We start from the raw sequence: 27,193 nt of genomic DNA, 5'->3' as shown, positions 1-27,193 counted from the left end.
TATATTTATAGTTTGATGATATGAAGTTACGAGGCCACGCCCACTTTTCCAGAGGCCACACCCACTTTTCCGGTAGCGCACGCATGGGGGGGGGGGGGGGGGGGGGCGCTTTTACATTTTCTCGCTCAGGGTGCTAGTAGGCCTGGAGCCGGCCCTGCCTATTAGCATGGAAATATCCAACTTCTGGTGCGTACCCGTCCTTATTTACAGCCCTGATGTCACATAAATACCATGAGACAAGACCTACAGATAACTATTGCTGTGTAGAATAAAACCACATGTGTACATGACATGTAAGTGTCCCCAGCACAAACTCTTATCTCTCCCCCCGGGAAAGCTGACTAGTCGGTGATAACGAGGACATACCCTCCAACTGTACCTTTTTCATAGGTACAGTACCTTTTTTTTTATGGTCTGTACCTATTTTTGGCTCGCCAAACTTCCATTGAAAGTATAGGAAAAGGGACGTGGCCACGCCCCTTTACCCCGGTGGACACGCCCCCTTTTCTAATTTGTACCGATTTTTGTATGTAAAATGTTGGAGGGTATGCGAGGGTACTCTAGCCCTCACAGCTGCCAGTTGCACACAGGAGGCCCAGTACCAGTAGTAAGACGCGTTACCCTCTCAGTGCCCGCTAGAAAGATGGCGACCTCTGGCATCGTAGACGCAACGTCAGCCGCGGCCACGGCCAAATCAGCATCTCACGGATCCGCCCCCAGCCCGTGACGTCCACTTTCCGAGCCCCGCCCCCGGCTCCTGATTCTATATAAGGACCCCCCTCCGCAGCCGGCCCCGGCTGGCTTAATCCTGTCTGACGGACTCCTCCATTACACGCACGCAGGCGGCGGCAGCAGCAGCGCGGCTCACACACACACAGACAGACCACCCGGACCTCAGGCTCCATTCCCCGCTGACGGATTAGCTACGACGTCGCTGAGCCGATTCCCGCCCGCGCCCCTCCCGGGCATATGGCAAGAGCCGCCTCTGTGATTTCTCCCTTGGGCCCCCACACCACTCTTTAAAAATTCCGCCAAAAAAGAGAAGACGATTCCCCAAGTCCTTCGGGCCGTTATCTCACGTAAGTACCCGGATGGGGAGAGGGCTCTGTGGGCGCCTGCGGGGTCTATGGCTCTCGCGTCGGGCCGAGCCCCAGTGAATGCCAGTGATGTGTGTGCGCTATGGTACATAGTATTGGATGGCGGCCAGGGGCGCCGTATGTGGCGGCGCCCTCTGCTGGCGGCGGCTGGGTTAGGCCAGGCCCGGCCTGCTCGGGACTAGGGGTTGTGTGAGGGTGCTGCTGCGCGTGACACCCCTGGCCTGCCGCGTGTGCGCGCATGGCAGGCAGAGAGTTGGAAGGTCACGTGACGGCTGGCAGGTGGGGGAGTGGGCGGGTCTTTGCTGCTTTTGACTGCGGGAAAATTCAAAAGCCTCGGTGCTGCTGGGACGGGACTACCGCTGCAATACCGGGGTCTGCCTGTAGGGGCGGTGCTGTAGTGTCAAATAGCCCAGCAGCACGCCCCATACTGGCGCAGTGGTCAGTAATGCTGGACGTATAGGACTCAGCCACAGGGTCTCCAGAGCATTTATAATTCCTTTATAGATCTCCTTTCATGCAATAGGAGGGTAAAAGCTGCACTGCTAATGTTGGTCCTGTAACAGTTGCCCAGCCTGCGGCCCCCAAAGGTAGTAGCCGACACGGTCTGTGATTTCAGTGTTCTCTCTGGCTCTGTGACTTGATATTTGTGCATTGGTGAAAATTGATTTTAGTTGAATGATTTTACAAGTTGGTGGTTAGCGCGTGGTGCTATATAGTTGTGCCGCAGCTCCCTGTGCACCTTTTCCTTTACAGCTGCTTTCTCCACATTACACTGGAATCAAGTTTGTTGCTGAATCTTGCAAGATCTGGCCACAGTGAAATGAGTATTGCAGGATGAATGCAGCACCTTGTAGTGTTGCTGCATTTAGTTACCAGACTGAGTATTGTGTATGCAGCTTTGTAATATTATACAATATTGCTGTGGTTAGGGTAACGTGCTAATGTAATGTTTTCATGGGGAATGTGGAAGATGATGAATCACTGGCACTGTTTACAGTAGTGGTTGCAGCATGAAGGTAATAGGTCCATGTTATGGGGGTGTTTTAATTGAATGAGTTGTGCTATTCTCAATATTGCAGTCAGCAACATCGCTAGTTTATCGTATTCCACAGAAGTGCGCAGGATGTTGCATATATGACCTATGGCGGATGTGTGCGCACACTAGTAATCTAGCAGTGGTTGGCACATCATGCAAAATTGAATTGTCTCACCAGAGTAGTCACCAGTATTTACCTGTCCATCTAAAAAAATAGGTGTTGAGTCTTATGTTAAACAGCGTCACTTTTCCAATCCTTGCTGGTGATACTGGATCACGCCACGTACATTTATCCAGACAGCTGTATTTATTGAGCTTGCGGACTATGGGATAGATTTTAGTTTGCTGTGCATTTCACCATTCAGAATAGTGCATAAAATGTGGCACGTTAGTGCTTAGTTTCACCAACATTTGATTTAATTGCGCTTATTTGCTTGTTCCTAAGTACGGTACGTACCTCGGTCGGTGGCGCATTTCACACGAGGCCTCTGTAATAGCACAGTGACTGTGGATGGATATCTGATCTCAGATGTGCAATGCAGCATTCAGCTGAAAGGCCGGCGTGTTTATATTGAGCATGTGTCTCCATACGGTTCTAGTTGCTATGGGGCTTTTGGCTTCAGTCTAGACAGGATGGTAATTGGTTTACCAACTGGTAACCAGTTTTGCAGAGCACATTGGCTGTGAAGAACCTAAGGAGCTTATGATGGCTATACTCGTAAATCATTCTGTGATAAATGCAATGGTGACTCCGACTGTTTTGTGATCTATAAATGCCTGCCTCACATTGGCCTTATCTGCTGTGCACCTTTGGCAGAGAAAGGGTTATAGGAAGCTGAGATGGCCGTACAATCCACCCAAGTCTTGCCCTGCTTTGGCGCCGTGCAGATCCTCTATTCTTCTATCACTCTGGGCTGTATGCATGCTGTCGGTGGCAACAGTGCAAATTAAGGGAGTGCAGGGTGGGGTGAGGGATTTCTTTCCTGTCTGGACCAGCTCAATCTAGTTTTCACTTCTTCCTGTCATTAAACGAACAATATACTCTGCTCTTGTTGGGTTTCACTCTCAGTCTGACGGGCCGGGAGGCTGTTCTGTTGAGTTATGCAGCAATCAGACGTCCTGCACAGCCATGGAATCTGACTTGTGTAAATGTCTAAGGTAACCGATTTCATGGCACAGTTTCCTCTGCAGTAGTTTATTACTTTCAGTCATATTTATGAAGTTTTTGCTAACTGCTGGCATCAGAGGCACCTAAAAGCATTTTAGAAATTGAGCATTTTGCTTATTAAAAACGACGCTGCATCCAGATGTACTGGTTTGCTACTTTTTGTGTTCATGCTTTCTGCAGTTACCATTAATCCATGCAGCTAAGGAACTGTCGTGTAAGTGTTACTATCCTGTTAGTGGTTTCTGCTTGAGTTCTATACAGATTGGTGCAGGTCTGGTTTCTAAGCAATGGTTGTATTACAGGATCCTGTTAGACGGTCCGGACGCTTCAGATCGGCTCATGGAGTTTAGTTTGGAGCGGTGCCCTCACATAGCACCATTAATGAATGGCATGCTCCCGTTGCTTATGTAACTGCTGTGTCTTCAGGTGTCTTTTTGCTATTTCAAATGCAACTTATTACTGTGAAATGTGCCTGCAAATAAGAATGCTTGGTTTGCAAGATACTTCACTGCAAACAGCGGCCAGTGAAACAATGCAATCAACAATCAATTCTGTCTAAAATAACTATTGCACATCTCTTGTTCCAATCAAGGATACTTCATATCTTTGCTATTGTTCCAATGCTTGATTTGCGTACAGCTATCTTCCCATACAATGTGCCTTGCAAAGACGACTCGTAACAACTGCCTTCGGTATTCGCTTCATATCCATCACAATGGCTAGCTCCCAGTCCGATTTATCTCTCCCGGCTAGTGTGTCTCACAGGATTATGCTAATTTTTTTCCTTACCTTTTCAAATGTAAAATTTCCCCAAAGCTTTGAATTTCTATAGAAATGTGCAGAGTGTATAGGTTTCTTGGGTCGCCTGCTAGCTTAAAGAGGAAATAAGAATAACGACTTTAATTGACCTAATCTTGATGCACATACTGAAGTTGAAGTCTTCTGATTTTCCTTCAGTCACACATCATTGAGCTGTGATTTTGCTTTCTTTAGTTGAATATATTTGGTTCAGAGTTCTGGATCTGAAAATCGCAGGTAGTTTTCCTGGTTTGGGGATTTGCTAGCAGTCTATAGAACATTAAGGTGTATTTCACTGAATTGTTAAATGCAGAGTAAAAAAATCTGATAATGCTGACGTATACAGCCACAGTTATGCTACAGAACTCACAGCAGGTATTTCCCTGTGCATTCTGATTTATTCCATTGTCACCCTCCATATAAGTCATGGGACACCTGAAATATAGAGTCTAAAAAAGTAGGCAAAGCATATTAGCGTCCAGTATGCTGCTGCCACGGGCCCCTGTGCGTATGTGCGCACTTTTACTTAAGTACCAGTTTTCTTTACTTCACCTGGCTTCTCTATGTGCTCAGAATTCTCAGAGTACACATTGGGGTCGATTCAATTCACAGACAGTTGAATAGCGCCAGGAGCGCTATTCAATACAGCGCCAACTGTCACTCAATTGTCGGGAATTCTTCTCACTCCCGGGGAATGAGAGAAGAAATCCGACAAAAGTGCTGGCTCGCGCGAGGCTGATTCTGTCGGGAATCAGCATCACTCCGGGGAGTTAAGTCGGAGAATGCCTGTTCTCCCGACAATTCAACCTGTTAAGTCTGGTAGAATGGGCCTTCGCTGACTTATCTTGAGCTGAATTGAATAGCGCCGGGAGCTAATTCCCGGCGCTATTCTACTGTCGGTGAATTGAATTGACCCCATTGGAATGTAATGATCTGACCAGTGAGAGGAAGATTGAGCAGGGCTGTCTCAGCCTCCACGAGCGCCCTATTCACACCTCCTGCAGCCCCATAGTGGGGTAGTCACGGCCCACTTTGGGGTCATGACCCAGTTTAAGAACCCCTGAGTTATGATGATTCAGAACATATCAAATGTTCTTTTTTCAAGGTAACACGTTCTGAAATGTCAGCCCAGGCATGTAACTTATTCAGCATCTGATAGTGTTTAATACCCACAGGCCAGTCTTCTCTTTTGGAATTTTAGATATTCTCTATTGAAGGCAGCACATGGATTTAAACTAGCAGGTGTGCCCATCCAAAAAGGGTGCCCTATATAGAACTCTCTGCATCTCTATATAATGTAGCTCTGTAACCCTGTAGTATGTTTAGATTTACTAGATAGAAGTTTTCATTACAATCGATATCTTAAACATAGATTAAAACATTTTGCTTGTCCCAAACTGCTGGTATTTCCTTTTACATTGGACTTTATTCAATTCAGCGCAGATTGAATAGTGCCTGGAGGAAGCTCTACGAGCTATTCAATTTGGTGTCATCCCCGACTAAAGGAATTCATCTTGCACCCCTCCGGGGTTGCGAGCAGAAAACTGACCAAACTTAGGTCCACAATGCTGTTTTGTAACGTGGACAAAACAGCATTGGGGCGTGCACTTCAGGCGCGAGGACAGTCATTCACTGTCTAAACACCCTGTTTAGTCCACAAGAACCGCCCTTCCCCGTCATAACAGCGTGTACAATTGAATAGAATCGGGAGCTATTTCCCAGTGCTATTCAATCCATAAATAGTGTAACTAACGTCAGTCATTATTGAATTAATTTCTTCTGTTTTCCTTCTATAAACCATCTCGACAACACCTCGTACTTTGCTAATAGTGTGTTGGTGCTGGGACGAGCTTGCACCAGCCACTCATACAGCTCCCAATCTCCTGTGCTGTCTGTAGCAGGAGATATCAGTCACTGCAGCTCAGGACGCAGGCTGGCTGCTGTCAGCAGAGCAAACCCTCCTCTAATGATATAAGGGCATATGAGGCCAACGTTATCCACGAGCTTTACTAGACTGTTCCGCCAGACATTTATCCGTGTTTCCGAAGAATCCCAAACAACTCGTGTTTTTAGGATTCGTGTCTGTCGGAGGTGGCAGGTTAATTACTTGCACAGCCAAATTGATGTATATCTTCTGTGCATGATTACAGAAATCCCCAAAGTAAACCATGGCTTTTGGGAGTTTGAGATCAGGTAAGGAACTCTGTGTAGAATGTGACTGGAGAAGGGCTGATTCTAAAGAGTATTAAAGGCCATTTATGGACACAGGAGGTTGGTCTACTTAAAAGGACAGCTGTGTAATTCATTTTGATTTTATTGCTCTGGTCGTAAACTTCAAATGCAGCTCAGTCACAGAAGCCTACCTGGTCTAGACACTATATGACTTTGCTACTGATACTGCATCTATACATGTTGCTGTCTAATAAAGCAGTTGTAGTGCTAATTAGCTGCAAATCACCACATTTATGGGCACAAGAAAGGGATCTCTGATGCAGAGTGGTTTATTACATGTAACCGTGTATGTGTGGTCATCGTCCGCTAATAGTATTGCAGCTCCATCACATTTGCAGTGTCAAGAATGAGCACATTGGCAACTTGTCTATAGTAATGTAGCTGGTTATTACTATCCTTTATATAGCGCCACAAGGGTTCCACAGCGCCCAATTACAGAGTACATATGCACATTATCAAAACAGGAAAACGGTGACTTACAGTTGAAGACAATATAGGACAAGTTCAGGGTAACTAAGCATAACTACACCAGTAGACGACAGATAAGATTCAAGGTGGCCAAAAAACTGCAGGATTTGGGCAGTTGAGGATTATTAAAGTAAAAAAAGGATAATCACATGAGGGAAGAGGGCCCTGGTCGTGAGAGCTTACATTCTAAAGGGGAGGGGTGACAGATGGGGTAGACAGAGCATGGGACAGGTGACTATCTGCAGCTGGATAGTTCTATATATAATGGCAGCTTAAAGGGGGCTAATACCATCAATCAACTTTATTGTCCCTATACAAAACACATTGAATGTGGAGTAAAGATTTGCTAGATTTCTACACTATGGTATACCTATCAATGTTGTCTAATGTTTGGTACACACCCATCTGACTTGAAAGGCGGACCTGCCATCGCCTGATTCAAGAAAGCATATACACTTACCAATTTGCCGCTCGATATGTACGTCTTGACATCCATGCCTGACCAGCTGTAACATCAGTCCCTGCAGCCAGTGTACGGGTTGTCGGCAGGTCACCCGTACACACAGCCAGATGCACCGATATATCTACAGGTATATTGGCCATCGGTTGTGCTGCAGGCAAATGTACACACCCACCAACCTGCCACTGATATATAATCCATTCCACTGAATGGACAAAATATCGCCTGGTCTGTACCCACCATTAGCCATCACATTTTTTTAGGATTAGTTGTCGTTACAGCCTTTAGTCAGTGAAATTACTATCCATTTAAAGCTTTGCTGTGTCAGTCTGTGAATCTTTCCCAAGTCACCAAGTTCAAATACATCTGTAACTAGATTACTCGCTCATGTCATTTGGTGCAGCACATGTATGCATTTCAGAAATAACAAATCAGCACAGAGAAATGTAAGACCCGCTATTACTGTTCTATGTTCAGTAATCCAATAGCAAAGGAGGAATCTTAAATCGGTTTCAAATGCACTTCAGCTTACTAGACCTTAATAGTCCCTCTCGGGGTGTGAAAGCAGATGCACATTATTCCTATGTGACCAAGGCTATGTGGTTGTTATTGGGTTCAGTGTTGGTGAGCACTGCAAGTTTTAGTTGTGCTTATACATTTCTTTTCATTGGAATTAGGTACGCAGGGCGAAGTGTGAAACATAATGCTCAAATGTCTGTTTTTGATCGATAACCATAATTGTAAGACAAGCAAAATTCTTATCGAATAACAATTAGTTTATTTTTACTGGAGTTTATTGATGTGATTGGATGCCTGCATCAGTCTCTTTGAGATTAGGGTAAAGCAACAGACTACCCAGTGAGACCTTGACACTTACATATGTACAGATGGGTATTGTATAGACAACTGCATCCTATACAAGAGTGTGGCAATTCAAGTTTAATGCCAAAAAATACAAAATCACGCACTTGGGTCTCAAAATTACAAAGGCTAAATATAGTATTAATGGCACTATACTGGAAACTACTGAGGAGGAAAGGGATCTAGGAGTCACTATTTCAGGTGACTTAAAGGCAGGTAACAAATGTAACAAAGCAATGAGGAAGGCTAGTCAGCTGCTTGGCTGCATCGGGAGAGGAATCAGCAGCAGAAATAAGTGATAATGCCACTGTATAGGTCATTGGAACGGACTCATCTAGAATACTGTGTCCAGTTCTGGAGACCATATCTCTAGAAGGATATAAATACATTAGAGACTGTACAAAGAAGGGCAACTAAAATGGTGCATGGCCTACATCACAAAACATACCCAGAAAGACTAAAAAAATCTTAATATGTATAGTTTGGAGGAGAGAAGGGAAAGGGGGGGCATGATAGAAACTTTCAAATATATCAGGGGTTTTCACAAAGTCCAGGAGGGAAACATTCTCCAAATGAAGAGAAGCAATAGGACACGAGGACATGCACTGAGACTGGAGGGGGGGAGATTCAGGGGAAATTTGAGGGAAAAATGACTTTACAGAAAGGGTAGTGGACAAGTGGAATAGTCTCCCATCAGAGGTGGTAGAGGCTAAGACAGTAGAGCAATTTAAACATGCATGGGATAGATATAAGGATATCCTTACAAAGAAATAAGGATCAAATAAGGTTTGAGAAAAAAGGGGCAGACTAGATAGGTCAAGTGGTTCTTATCTGCTGTCAGTCTGTTTCTATACTGGAAACTCCATGGTATAGTGAAATTTTACTGTGCAATTATCGATTTTCATGTATTTTATAAAGATTTCTTTTTATATATATTTTTTTATATATTTTCTTGCAGGGCGGATTTTCTTTCAAAGCGTACAACTACCCAGCGGGACTAGGAAAAGCGCTCTATAGGGAGCCGTTCGACTTCAACGCGGAGCCACCTTGGCAGCCTAGCTGATGATAGGAGGTTCCATCTCCTAACTTGTCCATGTAAGTGTCCATCTCTGCTCTCTGGGAATTTTGTAACGAGGGTTATAAGAGGCACTAGGTGAACATCTTCTGGAGTTAATGGAATTAAATACGTTCAGCGCAGATTGAATAGGGCCAGGAATTTGCTCCCTGTGCTATTTAATTCAGCATGCCATTATGTCTGAGAAGGCCTGTTCTCACAGACTAAACAGGGTGTTTTGTTGCGAAAACTGGCATCCTCCAACGTAAATGCCGGGCGAGGTGCTGTTTCTGGTGCGCTACAGCCAGAAAACAGCATCGCGCCAACACTTTCGCAGATTTCTGCTCGCACCCATCTGGGGTTGTGAGAAGAAATCCTTTTGTCTGGCATCACATTATGCTGAATTGAAAAGCACTGGGAGCTAATTCCCGGAGCTATTTAATCCGTATTGAATTGACCCCAATGTGTACAATTATTGCTTTTCAATGTATTTACCGGTATCTTTCATTGAAAGTTATTGAGCTGTATACCAGGGACGTGCGGTGAGCTAAATGGCTCAGGAGGCATTGGCTAACTCCAGAGCCAGATTTACATGCAATATATGAGCCAAAGGGTACATCTGGGCATTATACACAGGTGCAGCAGTATAAACTCTTAAAAATTCGGTGAGTTTTGATCAGAGATGTGTGGAAAGGATACACAGGTGAGGCACTGCCTCACCTGCCATAGACTTTTTATGCCAGAGTTTGGGCTATAAAAATTATTAGAATAATGCAAAGAAGATATTTCTAACAAATTATTAGTATTTTTCATATATTTTCTCTATCGTCCTAGTGGATGCTGGGGTTCCTGAAAGGACCATGGGGAATAGCGGCTCCGCAGGAGACAGGGCACAAAAAGTAAAGCTTTAGGATCAGGTGGTGTGCACTGGCTCCTCCCCCTATGACCCTCCTCCAAGCCAGTTAGATTTTTGTGCCCGGCCGAGAAGGGTGCAATCTAGGTGGCTCTCATAAAGAGCTGCTTAGAGAAAGTTTAGCTTAGGTTTTTTATTTTACAGTGAGTCCTGCTGGCAACAGGATCACTGCAACGAGGGACTTAGGGGAGAAGAAGTGAACTCACCTGCGTGCAGGATGGATTGGCTTCTTGGCTACTGGACATCAGCTCCAGAGGGACGATCACAGGTACAGCCTGGATGGTCACCGGAGCCTTGCCGCCGGCCCCCTTGCAGATGCTGAAGTAAGAAGAGGTCCAGAATCGGCGGCAGAAGACTCCTCAGTCTTCTTAAGGTAGCGCACAGCACTGCAGCTGTGCGCCATTTTCCTCTCAGCACACTTCACACGGCAGTCACTGAGGGTGCAGGGCGCTGGGAGGGGGGCGCCCTGGGAGGCAAATGAATACCTATTTTGGCTAAAAATACCTCACATATAGCCTCCGGAGGCTATATGGAGATATTTAACCCCTGCCAGAATCCGTTAAGAGCGGGAGACGAGGCCGCCGAAAAAGGGGCGGGGCCTATCTCCTCAGCACACAGCGCCATTTTCCCTCACAGAAAGGCTGGAGGGAAGGCTCCCAGGCTCTCCCCTGCACTGCACTACAGAAACAGGGTTAAAACAGAGAGGGGGGGCACTAATTTGGCGATATACTTATATATAAAAAGATGCTATAAGGGAAAACACTTATATAAGGTTGTCCCTATATAATTATAGCGTTTTTGGTGTGTGCTGGCAAACTCTCCCTCTGTCTCTCCAAAGGGCTAGTGGGTCCTGTCCTCTATCAGAGCATTCCCTGTGTGTGTGCTGTGTGTCGGTACGTGTGTGTCGACAGGTAGGAGGACGATGTTGGTGAGGAGGCGGAGCAATTGCCTGTAATGGTGATGTCACTCTCTAGGGAGTCGACACCGGAATGGATGGCTTATTTAGGAAATTACGTGATAATGTCAACACGCTGCAAGGTCGGTTGACGACATGAGACGGCCGACAAACAATTAGTAAGGTCCAGACGTCTCAAAAACACCGTCAGGGGTTTTAAAACGCCCGTTTACTTTAGTCGGTCGACACAGACACAGACAGGGACACTGAATCCAGTGTCGACGGTGAATAAACAAACGTATTCCTTATTAGGGCCACACGTTAAAGGCAATGAAGGAGGTGTTACGTATTTCTGATACTACAAGTACCACAAAAGAGGGTATTATGTGGGAGGTGAAAAAACTACCATAGTTTTTCCTGAATCAGATAAATTAAATAAAGTGTGTGATGATGCGTGGGTTCCCCCCGATAGAAAATTATGGGCGGTATACCCTTTCCCGCCAGAAGTTAGGGCGCGTTGGGAAACACCTCTTAAGGTGGATAAGGCGCTCACACGCTTATCAAAACAAGTGGCGGTACCGTCTATAGATAGGGCCGTCCTCAAGGACCAGCTGACAAGGCTGGAAAATATAATAAAAAGTATATACACACATACTGGTGTTATACTGCGGCCAGCGATCGCCTCAGCCTGGATGTGCAGAGCTAGGGTGGCTTGGTCGGATTCCCTGACTAAAAATATTGATACCCTTGACAGGGACAGTATTTTATTGACTATAGAGCATTTAAAGGATGCATTTCTATATATGCGAGATGCACAGAGGGATATTTGCACTCTGGCATCATGAATAAACGCGATGTCCATAACTGCCAGAAGATGTTATGGACACGACAGTGGTCAGGTGATGCAGATTCCAAACGGCACAGTATGGCCGTATAAAGGAAGAGGAGTTATTTGGGGTCGGTCCATCGGACCTGGTGGTCACGGCAACTGCTGGAAAATCCACCGTTTTTTACCCTAAGTCACATCTCTGCAGAAAAAGACACCGTCTTTTCAGCCTCAGTCCTCTCGTCCCTATAAGATCATATCTGCCCAGGGATAGAGGAAAGGGAAGAAGACTGCAGCAGGCAGCCCATTCCCAGGAACAGAAGCGTTCCACCGCGTCTGACAAGTTCTCAGCATGGCGCTGAGACCGTACAGGAACCCTGGATCCTACAAGTAGTATCCCGGGGGTACAGATGGGAATGTCGAGACGTTTCCCCTTCACAGGCTCCTGAAGTCTGCTTTACCAAGGTCTCCCTCCGACAAGGAGGTAGTATGGAAAAAAAAAAAAAAAAAAAAATTCACAAGCTGTATTCCCAGCAGGTGATAATTAAATTACCCCTCCTACTGCAGAAAAGGGGTATTATTCCACACTATATTGTGGTACTGAAGCCAGAAGGCTAGGTGAGACTTATTCTAAAAATATTTTTTTGAACACTTACAAAGGTTCAAATTAAGATGAAGTCACTCAGAGCAGTGATAACGAACCAGGAAGAAGGGGACTATATAGTGTCCCGGGACATCAGGGATGCTTACCTCTATGTCTCAAATTTGCCCTTCTCACTAAGGGTACCTCAGGTTCGTGGTGCAGAACTGTCACTATCAGTTTCAGACGCTGCCGTTTGGATTGTCCACGGCACCCCGGGGTCTTTACCAAGGTAATGGCCGAATTGATGATTCTTCTTCGAAGAAAAGGCGTCTTAATTATCCCTTACTTGGACGATCTCCTGATAGGGGCATAGTCCAGGGAACAGTTGGAGGTCGGAGTAGCACTATCTCGGATACTGCTACAATCAGCACGGGTGGATTCTAAATATTCCAAAATCGCAGCTGATCCCGACGACACGTCTGCTGTGCCTAGGGATGATTCTGGACACAGTCCAGAAAAAGGTGTTTCTCCCGGAAGAGAAAGCCAGGGAGTTATCCAAGCAAGTCAGGAACCTCCTAAAAATAGTGCATCATTGCACAAGGGTCCTGGTAAAAATGGTGGCTTCCTACGAAGCAATTCCATTCGGCAGATTTCACGTAAGAACTTTTCAGTGGGATCTGCTGGACAAATGGTCCGGATCGCATCTTCAGATGCATCAGCGGATAACCCAATATCCAAGGACAAGGGTGTCTCTCCTGTGGTGGTTATAGAGTGCTCATCTTCTAGAGGGCCGCAGATTCGGCATTCAGGATTGGATGCTGGTGACCACGGAGCCCAGCCCGAGAGGCTGGGGAGCAGTCACACAAGGGAAAAATTTCCAGGGAGTGTGATCAAGTATGGAGACTTTTCTCCACATAAATATACTGGAGCTAAGGGTAAATTTATAATGCTCTAAGCTTAGCAAGACCTCTGCTTCAAGGTCAGCCGGTATTGATCCAGTGGGAAAAACATCACGGCAGTCGCCCACGTAAACAGACAGGGCGACACAAGAAGCAGGAGGGCAATCGCAGAAACTGCAAGGACTTTTCGCTGGGCGGAAAATCATGTGATAACACTGTCAGCAGTGTTTCATCCCGGGAATGGAAACTGGGAAGCAGACTTCCTCAGCACGACCTCCACCCGGGAGAGTGGAAACTTCATTGAGAAGTTTTTTCCACATGATTGTAAACCGTTGGGAAATACCAAAGGTGGACATGATGGCGTCCCGTCTGAACAAAAAACGGGACAGGTATTGCGCCAGGTCAAGAGACCCTCAGGCAATAGATGTGGACGTTCTGGTAACACCGTGGGTGTACCAGTCGGTGTATGTGTTCCCTCCTCTGCTTCTCATACCTAAGGTGCTGAGAATTATAAGACGTAGAGGAGTAAGAACTATACTCATGGCTCCGGATTGGCCAAGAAGGACTTGGTACCCGGAACTTCAAGAGATGCTTACAGAGGTCTTATGGCCTCTGCCGCTAAGAAGGGACTTGCTTCAGCAAGTACCATGTCTGTTCCAAGACTTACCGCAGCTGCGTTTGTCGGCATGGCGATGGAAAGCCGGATCCTAAGGGAAAAAGGCATTCCGGAAGAGGTCATTCCTACCCTGGTCAAAGCCAGAAAGGAGGTGACCGCACAACATTATCACCACGTGTGGCGAAAATATGTTGCGTGGTGTGAGGCCAGGAAGGCCCCACAAAGAAATTTCAACTCGGTCGTTTCCTGCATTTCCTGCAAACAGGAGTGTCTATGGGCCTCAAATTGGGGTCCATTAAGGTTCAAATTCGGCCCTGTAAATTTTCTTCCAGAAAGAATTGGCTTCAGTTCCTGAAGTCAAGAAGTTTGTCAAGGGAGTATTGCATATACAAACCCCTTTTTGTGCCTCCAGTGGCACTGTGGGATCTCAACGTAGTTCTGGGATTCCTCAAATCACATTGGTTTAAAACCAGTCAAATATGTGGATTTGAAGCATCTCACATAAAAAGTGACCATGCTCTTGGCCCTGGCCTGGACCAGGCGAGTGTCAAATTGGTGGTTTTTTCTCAAAAAAGCCCATATCTGTTTGTCCATTCGGACAGGGCAGAGCTGCGGACTCGTCCCCAGTTCTCTCCCTAAGGTGGTGTCAGTGTTTCACCTGAACCAGCTTATTGTGGTGCCTTGCACCTACTAGGGACTTGGAGGACTCCAAGTTGCTAGAAGTTGTCAGGGTCCTGAAAATATGTTCCAGGACAGCTGGAGTCAGAAAATCTGACTCGCTGTTTATACTGTATGCACCCAACAAGTTGGGTGCGCCTGCTTCTAAGCAGTCGATGGCTCGTTGGATTTGTAACACAATTCAACTTGCACATTCTGAGGCAGGCCTGCCACAGTCTAAATCTGTTAAGGCCCATTCCACAAGGAAGGTGGGCTCATCTTGGGCGGCTGCCCGAGAGGTCTCGGCATTACAACTCTGCCGAGCAGCTACGTGGTCAGGGGAGAACACGTTTGTAAAATTCTACAAATTTGATACCCTGGCAAAAGAGGACCTGGAGTTCTCTCATTCGGTGCTGCAGAGTCATCCGCACTCTCCCGCCCGTTTGGGAGCTTTGGTATAATCCCCATGGTCCTTTCAGGAACCCCAGCATCCACTAGGACGATAGAGAAAATAAGAATTTACTTACCGATAATTCTATTTCTCGGAGTCCGTAGTGGATGCTGGGCGCCCATCCCAAGTGCGGATTATCTGCAATACTTGTACATAGTTACAAAAATCGGGTTATTATTGTTGTGAGCCATCTTTTCAGAGGCTCCGCTGTTATCATACTGTTAACTGGGTTTAGATCACAAGTTGTACGGTGTGATTGGTGTGGCTGGTATGAGTCTTACCCGGGATTCAAAATTCCTCCCTTATTGTGTACGCTCGTCCGGGCACAGTACCTAACTGGCTTGGAGGAGGGTCATAGGGGGAGGAGCCAGTGCACACCACCTGATCCTAAAGCTTTACTTTTTGTGCCCTGTCTCCTGCGGAGCCGCTATTCCCCATGGTCCTTTCAGGAACCCCAGCATCCACTACGGACTCCGAGAAATAGAATTATCGGTAAGTAAATTCTTATTTTATTCAGTCAAAACTCTGGTTTAAACGTAAGTATGACAGGAAAGGCTCTGCCTCACCCCATCGCACGTCACTGCTGTATACCCCTTAGCAAATAGCTGCCACATGATTATATCCCCAGGATAAACTGAAGTCAGACAGCGCCATGATGTGAAGGCTGCTAGGATAGTCATGTGCTGTTTACAGGTCCATTTACTTTACCCCAGGAGTTATATGCAGTGTAGAAGCAAGGTGTGCTAGTGTGACTACTGTGAGAAAAATAATGAAAACAGCTATTCATACAGTATGCTGGCAGCATTCCTGTATCCCTGCAGCTTGTGAGCGCACCTTTCATACAGAACTACTGCACTTAGGATGGGCCCATCAGTGACTTCTCCTTGTAATAGCATTCTTATATAATGTAATCGTGGTATTCACAAACTAAGCAGTGCACAACGGGAAAATCACTTGTTACGTTCCTTTCCTCAATTAGCCACATTCCCTTCATCAGCCATATACCTACATAGTATGTCAGGTGTAATTACCGTACTGTTAAAGGTTAATTTATTAGCTGTATTTCTCACAGGCCAGGGATAAGGAAGGGGTTTAGCTGTATATTTCCCAGGCCAGGGTGCAGTATGTGTGTAGCTGTGTAGCTCCCAGGCCAGGGTGCAGTATGTGTGTAGCTGTATATCTCCCAGGCCAGGGTGCTGTATGTGTGTAGCTGTATAGCTCCCAGGCCAGGGTGCTGTATATGTGTAGCTGTATAGCTCCCAGGCCAGGGTGCAGTATGTGTGTAGCTGTATAGCTCTCGAGCCTAGGTGTAATATGTCTGTAGCTGTATAGCTCCCAGGACAAGGTGCAGTATGTGTAACTGTATATCTCCCAGGCCAGGGTGCTGTATGTGTGTAGCTGTATAGCTCCCAGGCCAGGGTGCTGTATATGTGTAGCTGTATAGCTCCCAGGCCAGGGTGCAGTATGTGTGTAGCTGTATAGCTCTCGAGCCTAGGTGTAATATGTCTGTAGCTGTATAGCTCCCAGGACAAGGTGCAGTATGTGTAACTGTATATCTCCCAGGCCAGGGTGCTGTATGTGTGTAGCTGTATAGCTCCCAGGCCAGGGTGCTGTATATGTGTAGCTGTATAGCTCCCAGGCCAGGGTGCTGTATGTGTGTAGCTGTATAGCTCCCAGGCCAGGGTGCTGTATATGTGTAGCTATATATCTCCCAGGCCAGGGTACAGTATGTGTGTAGCTGTATAGCTCCCGAGCCTAGGTGTAATATGTCTGTAGCTTTATAGCTCCCAGGACAAGGTGCAGTATGTGTAGCTGTATATCGCCCGGGCCAGGGTGCAGTATGTGTGTAGCTGTATATCTCCCAGGCCAGGGTGCAGTATGTGTGTAGCTGTATATCTCCCAGGAGAGGGTGCTGTATATGTGTAGCTGTATATCTCCCAGGCCAGGGTGCTGTATGTGTGTAGCTGTATAGCTCCCAGGCCAGGGTGCAGTATGTGTGTAGCTGTATAGCTCTCGAGCCTAGGTGTAATATGTCTGTAGCTGTATAGCTCCCAGGACAAGGTGCAGTATGTGTAACTGTATATCTCCCAGGCCAGGGTGCTGTATGTGTGTAGCTGTATAGCTCCCAGGCCAGGGTGCTGTATATGTGTAGCTGTATAGCTCCCAGGCCAGGGTGCAGTATGTGTGTAGCTGTATAGCTCTCGAGCCTAGGTGTAATATGTCTGTAGCTGTATAGCTCCCAGGACAAGGTGCAGTATGTGTAACTGTATATCTCCCAGGCCAGGGTGCTGTATGTGTGTAGCTGTATAGCTCCCAGGCCAGGGTGCTGTATATGTGTAGCTGTATAGCTCCCAGGCCAGGGTGCTGTATGTGTGTAGCTGTATAGCTCCCAGGCCAGGGTGCTGTATATGTGTAGCTATATATCTCCCAGGCCAGGGTACAGTATGTGTGTAGCTGTATAGCTCCCGAGCCTAGGTGTAATATGTCTGTAGCTTTATAGCTCCCAGGACAAGGTGCAGTATGTGTAGCTGTATATCGCCCGGGCCAGGGTGCAGTATGTGTGTAGCTGTATATCTCCCAGGCCAGGGTGCAGTATGTGTGTAGCTGTATATCTCCCAGGAGAGGGTGCTGTATATGTGTAGCTGTATATCTCCCAGGCCAGGGTGCTGTATGTGTGTAGCTGTATAGCTCCCAGGCCAGGGTGCTGTATGTGTGTAGCTATATAGCTCTCAGGCCAGGGTACAGTATGTGTGTAGCTGTATAGCTCCCGAGCCTAGGTGTAATATGTCTGTAGCTTTATAGCTCCCAGGACAAGGTGCAGTATGTGTAGCTGTATATCGCCCGGGCCAGGGTGCAGTATGTGTGTAGCTGTATATCTCCCAGGCCAGGGTGCTGTATGTGTGTAGCTGTATATCTCCCAGGCCAGGGTGCTGTATATGTGTAGCTGTAGATCTCCCAGGCCAGGGTGCTGTATATGTGTAGCTGTATATCTCCCAGGCCAGGGTGCAGTATGTCTGTAGCTGTACAGTTCCCAGGACAAGGTGCAGTATGTGTGTAGCTGTATTGCTCTCAGGCCAGGGTGCAGTATGTGTGTAGCTGTATAGCCCCCAGGACGGGTGCAGTATGTGTGTAGCTGTATTGCGTCCAGGCCAGGGTGCAGTATGTCTGTAGCTTTATTAGCTCCCAGGCCTGGATGAATTGTGTAGCTGCATTGCTCCCAGGCCGGGTGCAGTTTGTGTGTCGCTGTATTGTGCCCAGGAGAGGGTGCAGTATGTCTGTAGCTGTATTTCTCCCAGGCCCGGGGTGCATTATGTGTTGCTGTATTGCTCCCAGGAGAAGTTTCGGTATGTCTGTAGCTATATTGCTCCCAGGCTTGGGGTTTAGTATGTGTGTCGCTGTATTGCTCCCAGGCCTGGGGTGCAGTATGTCTGTAGCTGTATTGCTCCCAGGAGAGGTTTCGGTATGTCTGTAGCTATATTGCTCCCAGGCTCGGGGTTTAGTATGTGTGTCGCTGTATTGCTCCCAGGAGAGGGTGCAGTATGTCTGTAGCTGTATTTCTCCCAGGCCCGGGGTGCAGTATGTCTGTAGCTGTATTGCTCCCAGGAGAGGTTTCTGTATGTCTGTAGCTATATTGCTCCCAGGCTCGGGGTTTAGTATGTGTGTCGCTGTATTGCTCCCAGGAGAGGGTGCAGTATGTCTGTAGCTGTATTTCTCCCAGGCCCGGGGTGCAGTATGTCTGTAGCTGTATTGCTCCCAGGAGAAGTTTCTGTATGTCTGTAGCTATATTGCTCCCAGGCCCGGGGTTTAGTATGTGTGTCGCTGTATTGCTCCCAGGAGAGGGTGCAGTATGTCTGTAGCTATATTGCTCCCAGGCCCGGGGTTTAGTATGTGTGTCGCTGTATTGCTCCCAGGAGAGGGTGCAGTATGTCTGTAGCTGTATTTCTCCCAGGCCCGGGGTGCAGTATGTCTGTAGCTGTATTGCTCCCAGGAGAGGTTTCTGTATGTCTGTAGCTATATTGCTCCCAGGCTCGGGGTTTAGTATGTGTGTCGCTGTATTGCTCCCAGGAGAGGGTGCAGTATGTCTGTAGCTGTATTTCTCCCAGGCCCGGGGTGCAGTATGTCTGTAGCTGTATTGCTCCCAGGAGAAGTTTCTGTATGTCTGTAGCTATATTGCTCCCAGGCCCGGGGTTTAGTATGTGTGTCGCTGTATTGCTCCCAGGAGAGGGTGCAGTATGTCTGTAGCTATATTGCTCCCAGGCTCGGGGTTTAGTATGTGTGTCGCTGTATTGCTCCCAGGAGAGGGTGCAGTATGTCTGTAGCTGTATTTCTCCCAGGCCCGGGGTGCAGTATGTCTGTAGCTGTATTGCTCCCAGGAGAGGTTTCTGTATGTCTGTAGCTATATTGCTCCCAGGCTCGGGGTTTAGTATGTGTGTCGCTGTATTGCTCCCAGGAGAGGGTGCAGTATGTCTGTAGCTGTATTTCTCCCAGGCCCGGGGTGCAGTATGTCTGTAGCTGTATTGCTCCCAGGAGAAGTTTCTGTATGTCTGTAGCTATATTGCTCCCAGGCCCGGGGTTTAGTATGTGTGTCGCTGTATTGCTCCCAGGAGAGGGTGCAGTATGTCTGTAGCTATATTGCTCCCAGGCTCGGGGTTTAGTATGTGTCGCTGTATTGCTCCCAGGAGAGGGTGCAGTATGTCTGTAGCTGTATTTCTCCCAGGCCCGGGGTGCAGTATGTCTGTAGCTGTATTGCTCCCAGGAGAGGTTTCTGTATTTCTGTAGCTATATTGCTCCCAGGCTCGGGGTTTAGTATGTGTGTCGCTGTATTGCTCCCAGGAGAGGGTGCAGTATGTCTGTAGCTATATTGCTCCCAGGCTCGGGGTTTAGTATGTGTGTCGCTGTATTGCTCCCAGGAGAGGGTGCAGTATGTCTGTAGCTGTATTTCTCCCAGGCCCGGGGTGCAGTATGTCTGTAGCTGTATTGCTCCCAGGAGAGGTTTCTGTATTTCTCTGTCCTCCATCTGGGGGACGCTGCGCCGTTACTTGTGGGTTAGAGGTGTGTGGTAGTGGAGTTTGGCACAGAATCTAAAGCTGACTCCTCCCCCCTCTAACCCCTCCCATCTCCTTCCTGCTCAGCCATATTCAGTTTTTATTTTGTGCCTGTGGAGTACAGACACAGTTTTTATTTCTCCTAGATTTTTTTGTTTTTGTTTTTTTTTTTGTTTGTTGTTTACAGGATGCCTAGTCCCTGTTTACGGGTGACAGGTATTGATGGAGTGGACTAATATTCCACTCGAGGATGCTGTCTAGAAAGGCCACCATACCTGGGTCACTGGGGCCTTTGTACATTAACGACGACAGAAGAAAGGTAACGGACAGCCACAATCTGTCACCGACAGTATTGGGCTGTCCCTATTTATTTCACTCATTTATTTCATAAACATGCACGCCAGCCGAGCCCCCCCCCCCCCCCCCCCCCCCCGCCACCAGCGGGAGCGGCGCCGGAGATTTCTCCCCTACAACCGCAGTGAGAGACCTGGAGGGTTGTGGGGACAGATGGCAGACTGGTCCGGGAGAATCTTCTGACTCCCGGGGACCAGCTAGAAGCCGCCGCGGACGCTGTGAGTAGCGGCGCGCGGCGGCCCGAACTTCCGGTTTCAGCGCGGGGTGACGTCAGCAGTGCAGGGACGGCTTCCCGCCCTGCTCTGCCCGCGCGCGCGCCAATCTGCCTGACGCCATCTTCTTCTGCACGGAGACAGGGGGACGCTGTGCGCTTCACACACGGAGCCTGCCAGGGGGAGAATTTTAACATAATCGCAAGTATAGAGGGGGCTGATCAAAGGGGGGATTACAGGCCATATTGGAATCCACCTAGGGATTAACCTAATAAGGAGAGTCTCTGACTTGCACTCAGTCATCCTGGATTAGGTCCCACTCTATCCTTAATGTAGATTGTTAACACAGCTCATTAGTCAGAAGGTTTAGGGTGATTTTATTTTAGTGTATACCTTCAGAATGGAAAAAGTGACTAGTAAACCGGACAGACCTACAAAGGGAAAAACGGCCTCGGTAGTTTATTTTTCCTGCTCTCAGTGTGGCTCAAAGCTGGCTAAAGGTAGTTCTGACGCAGGTACCTTATGTGCTTCATGCTCTGGTGCATCAGTGACAGATCAGCAGGGAGGTTCCGCAGATCAGCCGACGCCCCCATGGGTTAAAAACATGGTGGACGCCATTTCAGATTTGCGTCAATCTAGGGAGACTGAATCTGCTCGGACTCAGGTGGAGCCTTTATGGGCCCAAAATATGGGAAAGTGCCTCACTGATTTAACTCAATCTTTGAATAAGTTTGTAAATGCTGCCAGCAGTTCGACTGCTACTAAACGATCGCAGCCGTTACCTGCTATAGCATTTCCAGGTGAGGAGGCGGACACCCTGGCATCTCCATTGGAGGAGGGGGAGGTAGATCCTGAATGGGATGAAGTTTCGGCTTGGGAAGATGAGGAACCTTCTACTAGTTCAGGTGTTAGATTGTTAATAGAAGCCATTCGTCAGACTCTTAATATTCAGGACACGGTGGTAGAGGAAACTCCTTCCCCCTTCTTCAAACGACAAAAGAGACAGGTTACGGCCTTCCCTTCTTATTCTCACTTTGCGGATATTTTAAAAGAACCCTGGCTTAAACCGGATTCTCGTTTTCAGGCGCCTAAAAAGTTAAGATTTCTATATCCTTTTACAGAGGAAGATACGAAATTTTGGGAGACGGCCCCTAAGGTAGATGCTCCTATTTCACATCTAGCAAAAGCTACGGTTATTCCGTCGGTACAGTCTGTGACCTTAAAAGACGCTACTGATAGAAAGATTGAAGCATTACTAAAATCTATGTTTTCTTTATCAGGTGTTTCTCTCCGTCCAGTACTGGCGAGTGCCTGGGTACTTAAGGCCGTGGATGAATGGCTTGCACAGGTGGTATCGGGAATGCAGTCGGATGATCCGTCGGAAGCCATTCACGTAGCGGAACAGATTTCGGAGGCACTCACTTATGTGGGTGAAGCCTTGTTGGATTCGGTTGCGCTACAGACCCGGGTTTCAGCCTTGACAGTATCTGCAAGACGCTCTTTGTGGCTTAGAGTTTGGAATGCTGATTCTGACTCAAAGCAAACATTGACGGCTGTGCCTTTTGAAGGTGAGTTCCTTTTTGGATCAGAGTTAAAGAAGATTATTTCAGATTCTACTGGAGGAAAGAGCCCTTTCCTTCCATCTGCACCTCACAAACCAAAACCTACAAGGTTTCGGTCCTTTCGTACGCAGGGCAGAGGTAACTTCCAATCCTTTCGTGCTTCCTCCAGATTCCCAAGAAGGGGCTCTTTCAGAGGAAGAGGATATCAGGCTATTCGCAGACCGGCCAGTAAGCCTGCCGACAAACCTGAGGCATGACGTCTCAGGTCCCCTGGAGGGATCAATGAAGGTTGGGGCCCGGTTACTTCAGTTCAGGGAAGTGTGGCTCCTATCGAAACCGGATCGGTGGGAAATGGGGGTCATTTCCAGAGGATATATGTTGGATTTCGAAGAGACGGTCCCAACCCGACTATTCATAACACCTCTCCCAGACGATCCCTCCAGACGGCAAGCTCTTCTTCAGGCAATCACAAACCTCTTACAAAATGGAGTAATCATTCCGGTTCCCTCTCATCAAAGGGGGCGGGGGTTTTACTCAGGTCTTTTTCTTGTGGACAAGCCGGATGGTTCGTTTCGGCCCATTCTGAATCTGAAGGCTCTCAACCCGTATCTCTCAACCCAAAAATTCAAGATGGAATCCATTCGCTCAATTATCGCCGCCATGGAGCCAGGGGAATATTTGGCTTCAATAGACATAAAAGACGCCTACTTACATGTCCCGATTTGGATAGGGCATCAGTCTCTGCTGAGATTTGCAATCGGGCCGGAGCATTTTCAGTTTCAAGCTCTTCCCTTTGGTCTTTCTACGGCTCCCCGAGTTTTTACAAAGGTCTTAGGCCATGTAGTCGCAGTTCTTCGTTGCCAAAGGGTCAACATCACTCCATATTTGGACGACCTGTTGGTCAAGGCACCGTCAGCGGAGATTCTCACTCAGAACCTGCAGTTAACAATGGAGACTCTACAATCGTTCGGGTGGATAATCAACTTTCCAAAGTCATCTCTACTCCCTTCTCAGAAGATGATTTTTCTGGGACTTTTATTCGACACCAACAGCCAGAAGGTGTTTCTTCCTGCGGACAAGATTCAGGATCTGCAGTCGAGAATCCGAACCCTGTTACACTTACCAGTAGTGTCGGTCCTCAGATGTATGCAGGTGTTGGGCAAAATGGTATCCTCCTTCGAGGCAGTTCCATATGCCAGATTTCATGCCCGTCCTCTTCAAACGCAGATTCTCAACTGTTGGACTCGGACGGAACCACGTCTCGAATTGCAGTTGATCCGCTTGTCGATAAAGACTCGTCAGTCTCTTCACTGGTGGCTTCACAGTCACAATTTGAAAAAGGGTGCACCGTTCACAATCTGGTCTTGGATGATGGTCACCACGGACGCAAGCCTCAGTGGTTGGGGGGCAGTTTTCCAGACTCATCACTTCCAGGGACGCTGGAGCAATCAGGAGTCAAAATTGCAAATCAACATTCTGGAACTAAGGGCGATTCGGTATGCACTCATTCGCATTCAAACCATGGTGCAGGGTCAACCAGTTCGGGTGCAGTCCGACAATGCCACCGCAGTGGCTTACATCAACAAACAGGGAGGAACTCGCAGTTGGTCCACAATGAGAGAGGTCGCTCAGATCCTCGCGTGGGCGGAACGCTGGGTTCCGGTGATCTCCGCGATCCACATTCCAGGAGTCGAAAACTGGGAAGCAGACTTTTTGAGTCGTCACACGATTCATCCGGGGGAATGGGAACTTCATCAGGAAGTGTTTCTCTCTCTAGTGGATCGATGGGGAATGCCAGACATAGACCTGATGGCGTCTCGCCTCAACGCGAAACTTCCTCACTACGGAGCAAGGACTCAGGATCCACAGGCAATCCTGATCGATGCTCTTACTGCCCCATGGCAATTTCAACTGGGATATGTGTTTCCGCCAATCCCACTGATTCCGCGTCTACTCCAACGCATTCGGCGAGAGGGTCTCGCAGTGATTCTAGTGACTCCAGATTGGCCGCGTCGACAATGGTACACTCTTCTGCGCAGTATGGTAGTCGGAGATCCCTTTCGTCTACCTCTGCGACCAGATCTGCTTCTTCAAGGGCCTTGTCGCCACCCAGATTTACATCGGATGGCTTTGACGGCTTGGCTCTTGAATCCAAGATTTTGAAGGCAAAAGGTCTTTCTCGATCGGTTGTCCAGACGATGATTCGAGCTAGGAAACCGGTGACCTCAGGCATTTACCATAGAATATGGCGTATTTACATTGCATGGTGCGAAAAACGGAGACTGACTCCGCATTTGTTTAGACTACCTCGCCTACTCTCTTTCCTTCAGGAGGGTCTCGACAAGGGCCTAAAGCTTTCTTCACTAAAGGGTCAGGTTTCAGCTTTATCGGTTCTTTTTCAGAAGAAACTAGCAAATATTCCAGAGGTTCAAACATTCCTGCAGGGAGTACTTCGGATTCAACCACCTTTTGTCCCTCCGGTTCCTCCCTGGGATTTAAACTTGGTCCTTACGGCTCTTCAGACCTCTCCATTTGAACCTTTAGAATCAGTTGAGCTCCGTTATCTGACACAGAAAGTTGTTTTTCTGTTGGCTATTGCCTCAGCTAGACGAGTATCTGAGTTGGCGGCCCTTTCTTGCAGACCCCCCTTGTTAGTGTTTCATGAGAACCGGGTGGTTCTACGGACTAAACCTTCTTTCCTCCCAAAGGTTGTTTCAGCATTCCATTTAAATCAGGACATTGTACTTCCTGCCTTTACTCCGACATCTTCTTCTGGTGAGGACTCTCATTTGGCTCTTCTGGATGTGGTTCGAGCCTTGCGTATCTATTTGTCTCGCACAGAGTCATTCCGTCGCACGGATAACTTACTGGTTTTAATTGATGTTCCAAAACGAGGTTGGCCGGCCTCCAAAAATACTGTGGCCCGTTGGATAACTTCGGCCATAAGACAGGCTTACCTGTCTTCTCATGTTTCGGTTCCTGACTCAATTAGGGCTCATTCGACTAGAGCTGTTGGAGCCTCTTGGGCTGTTCGCGGTGGTGCATCTGTTGAGCAACTGTGCAGAGCAGCGACCTGGTCGTCAGTTCATACTTTCACAAAGTTTTATCGTTTTCATACTTTTGGTTTGGAGACTGCCTCTGTTGGGCGTCGTATATTGAAGACGGCTATGCCGTCACCGTCTCCCTCCTCTCATTAGCTTGCTTTGGGAAATCCCACAAGTAACGGCGCAGCGTCCCCCAGATGGAGGACAGAGAAATTGGGATTTTTGTTTACTTACCGTAAAATCTCTTTCTCTGAGTCCATCTGGGGGACGCTGCGATCCCTCCCATAGTTTGTCTGGTTTAATTGGTTAATTTTTTTATTCTGGTCTATCTCCTTTGGCTTGGCTAAACGTTAACTGAATATGGCTGAGCAGGAAGGAGATGGGAGGGGTTAGAGGGGGGAGGAGTCAGCTTTAGATTCTGTGCCAAACTCCACTACCACACACCTCTAACCCACAAGTAACGGCGCAGCGTCCCCCAGATGGACTCAGAGAAAGAGATTTTACGGTAAGTAAACAAAAATCCCAATTTCTGTAGCTATATTGCTCCCAGGCTCGGGGTTTAGTATGTGTGTCGCTGTATTGCTCCCAGGAGAGGGTGCAGTATGTCTGTAGCTGTATTTCTCCCAGGCCCGGGGTGCAGTATGTCTGTAGCTGTATAGCTTCCAGTAAAGGGATGAGGGCTGTAGCTGTATAGCCCCCCCGACCTGGATGCAGTATGTGTAGCTGTATTGCTCCAAGTTGTCTCTGAATAAAGTTTGGAGCCTTAGCTCAGACTTTAAGAAAAGCTGCATAGTTGGTTAGGTCTGGGCATAATGTACAGAGATGTCCTCCTAAATCTTTACTGTAGTCACGCCAAAAGCCCCTCTTGGCATACCAGCTCCCGCTGCGTGGCATATTGAGGCTAGATGTATGTATTTGGTGAAACCTGAGCCACTCGCGGTTTATACAGCGACTTGCAGCCAAGGTATGGCATGCTGCTGTAGCATAGCAAATCCCAGCAAGTGTGCCCAGATTACATTACAGGCGACACGGCTGCGCAGTGGAAAGTAAGCACATGCCTACATTTGGGCAGTTGGACTGTGGAACACTAATGTGGTTAAGTGATGGGATTACACCTAGATCCCACATCAGTTTGTGCAACACTTTTCTGGGCTTGAGGGCGCCCCTAGAAAAGAGCTATAAAAATCCTGCAGATCAGATGTTCTCAAAACTGTCGTCAAGCCACCCCAACGGTTCAGGTTTTAGGTATAACCATGGCTCAGCACAGATGGGTAAATCATATTGACTGAGGTACTAATTAAGTCACCTGTGGTCAAGCATGGATGTACTTAAAACCTGGACTGTTCTTCTTCCTCAAATGCAGAAGCAGACTTTGGAATACAGTTTCAATATTTAACACTATGGATGGTCTATAGTGGGTGCCTTGAGGTCCTCGATGGGTGTTTTGAGGACCTTGTTTGAGAACCTCTGCCTCAAAGTATTAATGTAGAACTCAAGGAACAATTGGCCCTGCCATCCAGCTTAATGCACACTTATTAGGAAGTGGTTGACATGTATGTTGCCATAAGGTCTGAGTCCTTTCCCTATATATGTGCATAATATTGTGTGTCTATTTACATTTGCTCTATAAATAAGTCTTGAATATGTTCAGCGGGTCATTGTTCTTAAATACCAGCTAGTCTCAATACAGACAGGCTGTGATTGTTAATGTGCTTGTCTTAATTGCTGATGTGTCCTGCATGCGGTGCCACTGGGGATCAGGAAAGCTGCGGCTCGCTTAATATAGAACACCCTGGGTGTGTCTATTGACTATTGTGTAGGGGTGACGTGCAGACTTACTGTTTTTTGGACACGATAGCCTCAAGTCAATTAAAACGAAAAAAAATCCTTTGTGTCCCCAAAGCTAGCAATTACAGCGACGCAGTCGCCAGCAGCACGACAGACTGCTGAAATGCTTCACTG

At 47.5% G+C, this 27,193-nt stretch overlaps 2 protein-coding genes across 3 annotated transcripts in view; both read left to right on the top strand.

Annotated features, from left to right (window-relative positions):
* Positions 1-772: 772 nt before the first annotated feature.
* Positions 773-27,193, top strand: part of AZIN1 (antizyme inhibitor 1) — a 43,436-nt gene continuing 17,015 nt past the window's right edge. Inside the window, exons 1-2 of one of the 2 annotated variants that reach the window (XM_063924235.1) lie at positions 773-1,079; positions 9,079-9,215. The gene's annotated coding sequence lies outside the window, so the exon portion shown is untranslated. Of the gene's footprint in view, positions 1,080-3,198; positions 3,292-9,078; positions 9,216-27,193 lie in introns of those variants that run through there. The other variant, XM_063924236.1, reaches the window with a different exon arrangement.
* LOC134928479 (uncharacterized) lies at positions 20,508-24,362 on the top strand. The gene is made up of 2 exons (XM_063924234.1): positions 20,508-22,193; positions 22,357-24,362. Exons 1-2 carry the CDS (start codon positions 21,026-21,028, stop codon positions 24,348-24,350), a joined length of 3,162 nt encoding a protein of 1,053 aa, XP_063780304.1. The 5' UTR covers positions 20,508-21,025; the 3' UTR covers positions 24,351-24,362.

The sequence above is a fragment of the Pseudophryne corroboree genome, chromosome 5 (genome assembly GCF_028390025.1).
Source record: "Pseudophryne corroboree isolate aPseCor3 chromosome 5, aPseCor3.hap2, whole genome shotgun sequence".
NCBI lineage: Eukaryota > Metazoa > Chordata > Amphibia > Anura > Myobatrachidae > Pseudophryne > Pseudophryne corroboree.
The sequence above is the reverse complement of the archived record's forward strand: the minus strand, read 5'-3'. Positions and strand labels throughout refer to the sequence as shown.

What these genes read in the sequence shown, in the direction of transcription:
- LOC134928479 (XM_063924234.1), top strand. Translation starts at nt 21,026, where the DNA reads ATGGAAAAAGTGACTAGTAAACCGGACAGACCTACAAAGGGAAAAACG. An exon ending in GACGGCTGTGCCTTTTGAAG is followed by an intron (nt 22,194 to 22,356) that starts GTGAGTTCCTTT and finishes TGCTTCCTCCAG; the next exon opens with ATTCCCAAGAAGGGGCTCTT.